General features: G+C 49.5%; 1 protein-coding gene across 1 annotated transcript in view; it reads right to left on the bottom strand.

The window, feature by feature from the left end:
* Nucleotides 1-201: 201 nt before the first annotated feature.
* The window catches only part of MVK (mevalonate kinase), a gene marked incomplete at its 5' end in the record, with an annotated part of 18,173 nt that continues 9,481 nt past the window's right edge, over nt 202-8,893 (bottom strand). Inside the window, 4 exons of the mRNA XM_019539382.1 lie at nt 202-1,964; nt 2,920-3,073; nt 7,251-7,367; nt 8,340-8,430. Of these exons, the coding sequence (XP_019394927.1) occupies nt 1,819-1,964; nt 2,920-3,073; nt 7,251-7,367; nt 8,340-8,430 (508 nt within the window). The remainder of the gene's footprint in view (nt 1,965-2,919; nt 3,074-7,250; nt 7,368-8,339; nt 8,431-8,893) is intronic.

Raw genomic sequence — 8,893 nt, 5'->3', positions numbered from 1 at the left:
GATTTGTGGCAAGCTTCTTTTCATAGTTTCGAGGGTCGGAAGGGACCTGAACAGCTCATCAAGTCTGACCCCCTGCCCTGGGCAGGAATGAGTGCTGGGATCATAATACCCCAGCCAGATATCTATCCAATCTCCTCTTGAAGACCCCCAAGGTAGGGGTTTTGGACTGAAATTGGAATTTCACTTAAAAATACAGAAAACCACCATTTTAAAATTGCCTTTAATAAACTAAGACCAGACACATGAATAGTTTAATAAAAAAAAAAAGTGATTTGCATGTAAACCCATATATTAAAATGGAAGAAATGTGATCTATAGTTAGTAAGCTGGACTAATTATTTTGGTTTCCCAAACATTTTGAAACTAGTAGATCTCAGCCTCTTGCACCTGACTTTTAGGTCACAATTTGGAAGGGGAGAAGGGTGGGGTGGGGATGAGCTTTCCAACTTCTTCCTCCTGCCAGTGTCTTTACTTTGAATAAAAGTCAGTCACTGAACTGAACCAAATAAAATAAACTGAAATGAAAATCGTTTCTTCACATCAGCAGGTGCAGATGAGGCAGGAGCTGTCACAAGCTGGTTATCACTTCAGCAAGCTCTGGTTCCAGGTACTTGGTCAGTCCCACAGTTTGACCTTCTTCAAGACTGTATTGCTTGAATAAGATTTTATTTACATTATTTTAAATGGAGGAAGCTGAGACTCTTGCAGGCTGGCAAATTGGTCCATTAGAGAAAAAAAAAATTGAAGAGAAATAAAAGCTGAGTTAGACTAAGAACATTGACCTAAGTCACTTCTTTTTATCCACCGTGATTGGCTTCATATTCCAGCAGCAGGCAGGATGACCAAAATTCAGACTGGGCTTTAAGTAGGAGGAACTTCAATGCACTCAATTTGACTATAAATAATGGGAAACTCTTTCGGCTTTAAAGCTTATCCCATGCAGACGCTGTGGTCCTGATGTGCGAAAGGCAGGTCATAATATGCTCAGAAACTCTGCTTATGGGTCTGTGAAACAGCCTAGGCCAGGGGTTGGCAGCCTTTTAGAAAAAGCAGGCCAAATTAAAACACAGCTCAATCTGAAGACAGGCTGCCACTGCTGATTGCCACTACTGTCCCCAGCTTCATGGGCCAGATTCAGCCCAAAGCAATAGGCTGATGACTCCTAGCCTAGAAAAAAGGATTGCGGGAAAGCCCTCTAAAAACGGTGCATCTTTATCAGCACTTTCACTTTTTCTCTAGCTTTACAAATCCGTCGTCTAAGTAGTGACAAGTAAGAGCCATTTTAAAATGGCTTGCTCTCAGGAACGCCTCTCATAGCCTTAGCAGAAACTGCGTAGCTCTCACAATCTCTGCTTCTTTGGTGCTTTTTGTCCAGAAATCTGAGTGCACTTGGCATACATTAACTACTCCAGCTTCCCCGTCATCCCCATGGAGGGAAAAGGAGAGGTGTAGAAGAGCTAAGCATCTATGCAAAGCTGCAGAAGGCCGCAAAACGCATTTGTGTTGGAATTTGGCCAGGATGCCAGGGCTAACATGCTTCCTCTTATGCCCTTTGGCAAAGCTACTATCTAGTCAGGATGCTCAAGAGAGGAACTTGACACGCAAGGAGGTAAATTTGAACTTGGGGTAGGCAGGAGCAGTCACTGCTGTCTTCATCGAAGCTGCCCCTAAGTTGCAACAGCTTAAGCAGTCCCACAGGGATGGGAATGGGGGCAAGAGAGCAGCAACTAGTGTTTGATCCCAGGGACAGGCAAAGAGGTAACAGCAATCAGGCCCGAATCTGTGGCACCAAGAACCCAGGAAGAGTCATAGCCCATGTTATCTTAAGGCCTGTAGTATTTCTGCCTTCATAGAGGGAGGCGAGCGAAGACATACCCCGGGTGCCCCAATACTGGTCTCCCAGCATTCAAATCCACAGGTGATGAGGTCTCGCTTTGCTGCTTCCACCACTGGTGAGGGGGTGTCTGCCAAGAAGAGGTTATACCAGGTGGTTAAGTTCAGCTTGGTTAGGCTGGGACACGAAATGGATTGCTGGGCATCTAGTCTGGATTGGACTGTCTGCTACGGAGAGGACACCGCTGCCCAAAACACTGCTGGCATTTGGCAGTCACGGCGGGTACAAGTCAGTCACCTACTCTCATGCTCGCATCCCAGTCATTTTGCTGACAGGTTTCCCTAAGGTTTTGTTTGCATGCAGTCCTAAATGGACACCTGGGAACCCAGTAGATTTACCAAATGCCTCAGTATCTTGCTGAGAGATCAGTATTTTAAATGTGCAGAGACCTGTTATTACCATGCTCTTCTTTGCCTTTAAGTGAGAAAGGCTGAAATTACCTCGGGGAGTTAATATGCAAACCTCTGTCATACTGGCCAGCTATGTATTATGCCATATTCATGGCCATGTTGGACTTTCCAGCTGTTACCGTGCACCCTGCCAGAGCCATAATGAGTCCAGATCGGTGTGCTCCAAAAGCAGAATCCTAGTAGTACAGAGTCCAACCACTGGGTGCTTACTTCAATGATGGTCTCCAAATATACAAAGCTAGGCTGCCAAAGGATGGGCCTCAATAGAAATACATCTTTCAGCACATAAGGGCAAGTCTGGGCCTCCCTCCATTTACATTTTACGGACACCTCGGACACTGATAAAATATACCTTGCCAGGCTTGGCTCTGATAGTTGGCACCTCCGAAAAGCTGACATCTCAGCAGGACTGGGATACAAAGCCACCTGGATTCACGGGGTTATTTGTGAAATGCAAAAGAATGCTATAAACAGAGGTTAGGGCTTACCCTTGGTATAGGTCGAACAGATTTAAGGGATGTGGCACAAGGTTTTGCTTTTAACCAATCATGCCTTTCAGAGCTTGCTGGAAGACGAAGGGTGAAATGAACCGTAGCAAACAAAAGGATTCCTGACCTGGTCTCAGCAGAGTGATGCCGCAGCCGCCTCCGCCAGCACCGGTCAGCTTGCTGTGCAGCCCGTGTGAGGCCGTCACCTGGCACAGCCGGTCTAATGAGGAATGGCCGACACCAATCACATTCAAGTGATGCTGGTTGATATCGAACAGCTCCTTGAACGAGAAAGTCACACAGACATAAGGAACTCCACCAGGAGGCTGCGGGGGGTCTCTCAAAGACAGGCCCTTTTTTAAAATTGATGAGATGGGATTTCCCAAAGCCAGCAGCAAAGCTTGAAGGTTTGAACCGCTGAGTCTGAGTCACCTGCACTTGGCCCGGGCTCTGGAACACCTAAGAGACGCGAGGACAAAAGGACCGTCTCACTAGCAGCAAACTGCTTCTCGGGGCAAGCAACACCGAGCCAGGTTGCCACGTCTGCAAGCACCCCACGCAGCTCATGGCCACTTATGGATGTAACAATATCAACGTGTTGCATAACCTCCGTCTGGTGCCCTGTGGAGGTCCCAGTGAGCTCTCTAAGGGGTCTTAACCGGTTCCATTTCTCCCCTGCTAGGCCCGTGTTGGGCAGGACACACTGAAAACTTCTCCCTAGCTGGGAAGAGGATCCTGCTGGGATCTCTCCTGCTCCTGGCAGTCACTATCCCCAGTCCTGCCATCCATCCAACATAACAAAGACCATAGGGCAAGTGACACAACACGTCAGAAGTGGCAGTCAAGGGGACAGTGACATGATGCACTCCCTTCTCCCACCCCCGCAGGGCATGGGGTCAGGCAAATGACGGGACCTTCTCAGCACCTTGAGGCAGGGACCCTAGGCACCTGTAGGTTCTTCCCAACCTGCCAAATCTCAGACAAGCTATGGACACGCAAGTGCAGAACAGGCTTTCTCCAAGCAGAGATGATATTTTCTATAGCTACCATGGGCTCAGCTATTGCAAACAGCTTGAATCCCAAGGTCCAAAACCAAAGTATTAGGTACTGAGCTCTGCTGTTCCTACACTGAGTTGTTTGTAGCAGAAAGGCCTCAGTGTGCCAGGAGCCCACCACCACGATGCAGGACCTTCACCTTCAGAAGAGCAAAAAAATCAACCCAGGCCAGGCCTGAATGAGATGGCTATTCAATGGCCATGAGTTAGCAAGAGTCTCCACCCAATCCCAGTATGCACACGTCCATGCCACAAAGCCAAGACGGAACGACAGGTCCAGAGTTGCCAAGGACCAAGCAGCCCACAGTGACTGAACAAGCCCTTTTCCCCTGGCAGTGGGCACACCTCAGGTTAGTGGGTATCCTGGTAGGATAGGCAAGGGGCCATGCTTGCAACTGCAGAGTTTGTCGCCAACAGGCCAGTGCTGGACACCCCCTCACAGAAATGCAAGGGAGAATAACAAGACCTTTTTGAAACACAAACCCAGGATGAAAGGAGTTAAATGAGAAAAGGGAGCAGCTGGCTGACAGGCTGCCGTAGCCAAGGCCCAGACAATTACCTGCCGAGCACTGAAAAATGGGGCAATGAGACAAGAGTGGCTGAGAGAAGGGAACGGTCCAGCCGCAGCCCTGGAAGGCCGCACACCAGGATGTTAATTAAAGTGTACATGGACAGGCACCATTATAATTAGCAGGTCAGCTAAGGGGAGAGGGCAGAGATTGAGCAGCCTCCTCAAAGAAGAGCCAGAAGGACGTTCCCAACTCCGATTCCTTTAGCAAAATGAGTGTGACCCACCTCTCCCACTCCCCCTCCCCCTCCCAGGGCTGCTTCTACCTAGCCATAGTCCTGAGTGAGGAGCTCAGGACCGAAACAGACTGCCCTGAATTACAGCAGGACATCAAGGCCCCAAGCAAGACTGGGGCCAGCTATGCTAGGTGCTGTCAAAGGCACCTCTTGCCCTGAGGCGGTCCTGGGCCAAGTCTGCCGTGAGGCCAGGGGCTGGCTCTGGTACTAGTGGCAGTGTAGGGGGCAGAGCGACCTATTTGAACCTGCCCCTTGGGATGGTTTTGCAGCCCAAGCAATGAGCTGCTGCACAGCTGGTGTGGGTAGCTCTGCCTGATGCGACAGGCTGCAGTGTAGACATAGCACAGCTTGACAAGACCTAATGGGGGTGGAGGGCCGGCAGGACTACTGCCATCGTGGCACGGAAGGGGAAACAAGGGGCAGAGAGGTGAAGCGACTGGCCCAAGATCACATAGCAAGTCATGCACCAGAGCCAGGAAGCCAACCGAGGTCTCCTAATGGCCTTCCTCGCAGCACTGTCACCCTTTTCAGACCCCTGAGAGGTGGCAGTCTCAGCAGGAGGCCTTCACAAGGTGGGACCACAGCATGGTGGCAGAATGCAGCCACATGAGTCACCATGAGAGCCAGCCACAGGAAGCGAGGACCGTGGCAGGCTGTTCCACTAGAAGTTCCTGCCTCACTTTCGAACAGAGTCGGTCCCTTCAGTCGGTGCTGTGAGGAGGCATTGCTGCACTGCCTCTCGCCTATGGGCAGTACCCATTCTCCACCGAAAATGTTCCACTTGACACGCTCTTACCGCACAGGATGGGAAGGTGCCGCGTGACGTGGCAGGTGCCAACCGCGGTCAGTTCCTTCTCCAGCCATGCACGGGTCTCATGCAAGCACAAGGCGGGAGTTGGATGACATGTAATTATTCCATCCCCCACTCCCCACATTTACCCTGGATTTTAGATAAAAGAAGGAAGATGAATTAACCTGCAGCGTTTAGCAGGCGTGCTACAAGTTCTGTGCGCCGGATTGGACAGATGTCCACCTAGGGGCCTGTGGATATGCCTAAGTGCAGGGTGCAGCGCTGTCTATGAGGATCCCAGACATCTGTCATATTCCCATCCAAAAGCTGCCAGAATCAGATGACAGCTTATGACACAGCAGACTAGTTCGACGGTTCAGACACAAGGCAGCCAGAACTGCGCATTTCAGCTACAGCAAGAGCTGAAGAGATACATGTATGCTGTATATAAATCAGCCGTGCTTCCGTGGGCTCTCCAGACATGAGACAAACAGAAACCGGCTGTCATAGCAGTGTTTGCTCTCCCAGAAATGCAAACAGGACTCCTCTGGCATCTATCACTTGGGGGATTTCAAAGCACCTCAGCCTTGTCACCCACACCTCCCGTTAGCTGATGGACAGAAGGGGACACCAAACTGAAGTGAACTGCTGGGGTTACGTGGAGCAGTGCAACTTTGGGAACAGAACCCAAATATAGGATCTCCTGCTCCAGCTAGCAGATAGCACAGAAGACTTACCTGTCTTGACTAGGAGCGCTAAGTCCTTCTGCTATCATGCTGCGCAGCTGAAAACTAAATGCAGGCACAGCCTGGAAACACAGTATCTCCATTCCCAGCGAAGGCAGCTTCTGTAAGAACCACACCGCCCCCAACACACTGGGTTGTGTGTACCTGGCTCAAGGCAGAGGGACCAGGATGCCTTGCCCTCTACCCATGCCTCTAGCCTGCTCCCCTTACAGGAAGGTAGGGCTACTGCAATTCCCAGAGCTCTGGTCAAAATAAGTCCTCCAGAGCAATTGTTGATCATCTTAAGTGTTCACAAGTCCCATGAGTGAAATGCTGGTGTTCCTTCACGAAGGTGGTTTTATCTACTTGCACCCACTGGGACACATTTCAGCCTGGGAAATTAATTCCCAAAATATGTAGACTAAGGACGGGCATGTTCTACGGACAGTGAAGACACCACTGCAGGACCCTCCTTTCCTGTGGAAGAGTTTCCCCTATGTCAGCCTCCCTGGGCTTTAAACAGAGCCCAATGAACCTAGAGCTTTGTATTCACATCATGCATCAAATGTCAGGCCAGTGCTGGGCACGTTTGTTAACCGCTCTCCTGAGCCAGCAGACAGGATAAGCACAAAATGCTGGGGATTGGGTTATACACAGTCCATCAAAACCAGAGGATGCTGGATTCTGCGCTTCCTTTTTGGCTTTGTAAAGCTACCATTCACACTGCTGACAGCCAGCAATTTCCAATCCGGACGCTGCTGGCATCTGAGTGCAAATAGTTCAACAGGAGATGAAATTTGGATCCAAAACTCACTCATCCCTTCAACTAAGGGAAATGAAGTGTATGGCACTGATATAATGAGTGAATGCATTTTATACACATGCCTGCTCCGATGAGGGAGCCGATAGCCTCAGCTAGTTCAGAGGGAGGGAAAGTGTTAACGAAGGCAGAATATGTTGCGGTTCAGTTTGAAGTGAACATTTCCTGCCATTGAAAGTCTCTCCCTATCTTAATGTTCTTTAAATGACATTTTGATGGGTGACTATAACAGGGTCTAAAAATACAGGCGGAAGAGACCCTTACCTCCAGGACTGGGTAATGCTCCAGTGATGGATTCACAGCCATTGTTTCCAGAACACATTCGCACTCATGAGAAATGGCATCTATTGAGTCGAGCACGGGGTTCATTATAGCAGGAAACTGCGGGAAGTAGATGAGAGACACGAGGATGGGTCTGGGCTCTTGTGCATCCTCATTGTGCTGTTGGGGCTGGGAGATGCCTTGCCCTGTCCCAACCCACCCGAGGACATCCACTTTAACATGCAGCCAATTAGGCAAGCTGGTCACATCTGGGGGTGACAGAGGGAAGAGAGAGAGATTTGGACTCAGCCACAGGACAGGGTACTTCAGAACTGTGGACTCTAGCAATATTGCAGCCAGACACCTGATATTCAAGTTTCTCGAAGCTCCAGCGTCAGGAGTCAGGTAATTTTCTAACAAACACTAACCTTCTCCCTGAGCTATGCTTCCAGGCTCTTCAGTGAAGAGGACGCTATAAGGAAGGGAACACTAAAGGGCTGTAAAACCAGAAGATAAAGCCAAAGAAGATATTTTTAAGGTCTTCTGCTTTCCAAAATGCCCAGCATTAGCCAGATTACCATACAACAAAAGCTTGAAGAGTCAGGCACAGTCCTAATTTTTAGCTAAGAGGGTGAAGCCCTAGGCCAGGGCTTTGATTTATGCTTGATTATCATGCAGAGTAATGAGAGAAGTCAATACACAAGTCTCCACTCCAGCAGGCCAGGACAACAGAAACACCCGTGAGTCCTGTAGGAGCGATTATAAGAAGCTGACTCTGCTGGGGTGAGAGAACGCTACAGAGTGACGATCATATTAAAAGTGCTGCCTTAGCGAGATGCTCTGGACCTACCCCATCCCTTGGGCTGAGAGCCTGCTCTTCCTTCCTGCTTCCTGGCCTTGCCACAGCAAGGGGAAACAGGGAAATAGCACTAAGCAGCAGGTAACAAGGACCTTGAAGTTCCTCATGGACGCAGACCCCCTCTCTCCACTCTGCCATTTATTCAATGCCCAGTCCAGATGCCGTTGTGTTGGCTTTAGTGAACAAGCTCTGTCCCAGGTCCCTACCAGGGGAAATCAAAAGAGATGCTGCACCTTGAGAAGCTTGTCCTTAACACCAGCCACCAGGATCTTGGTGCTTCGAGGCACTTTGGTGTTGGTCAGCAGGATTCGCAGAGTCGGCACCCTGAAAGCAAGAACAGAGACTCTGAGGCTCATTCGTTTTCCACTAACTGCACAGCTCCCTTGATTTGTTCCACATCCCCCGGCTCCCTTTTTCCTGACCCAGGATACTGTCAATGGCATGCATTTATATTTTGATATAGATAGGGCTTCTGTATCAGCTGTCCCACTGCTGCAAGTACTGGCATGATTTTGCAGTCACTTGGATGCATGTTCTCAAGCCTCCATATAAATTTTTAAAAAAATGCTCCACCCTTATGACCTACAAACTAACTTGAAAACACAAGTCAAGACTGAAGCAATGCCGTGATGCTTCCTGTATTTGTGGATTTCATAGATTTCATAGACACCAGGGCTGGAAGGGACCTCGGGAGATCATCAAGTCCAGCCCCCTGCCCAAAGGGCAGGAAGTCAGCTGGGGTCATAGGATCCCAGCAAGATAAGCATCCAATTTACTCTTGAAGGTG

This window comes from Crocodylus porosus, unplaced genomic scaffold (assembly GCF_001723895.1).
Source record: "Crocodylus porosus isolate Cpor-Errol unplaced genomic scaffold, CroPor_comp1, whole genome shotgun sequence".
NCBI classification, from domain to species: domain Eukaryota; kingdom Metazoa; phylum Chordata; order Crocodylia; family Crocodylidae; genus Crocodylus; species Crocodylus porosus.
The sequence above is the reverse complement of the archived record's forward strand: the minus strand, read 5'-3'. Positions and strand labels throughout refer to the sequence as shown.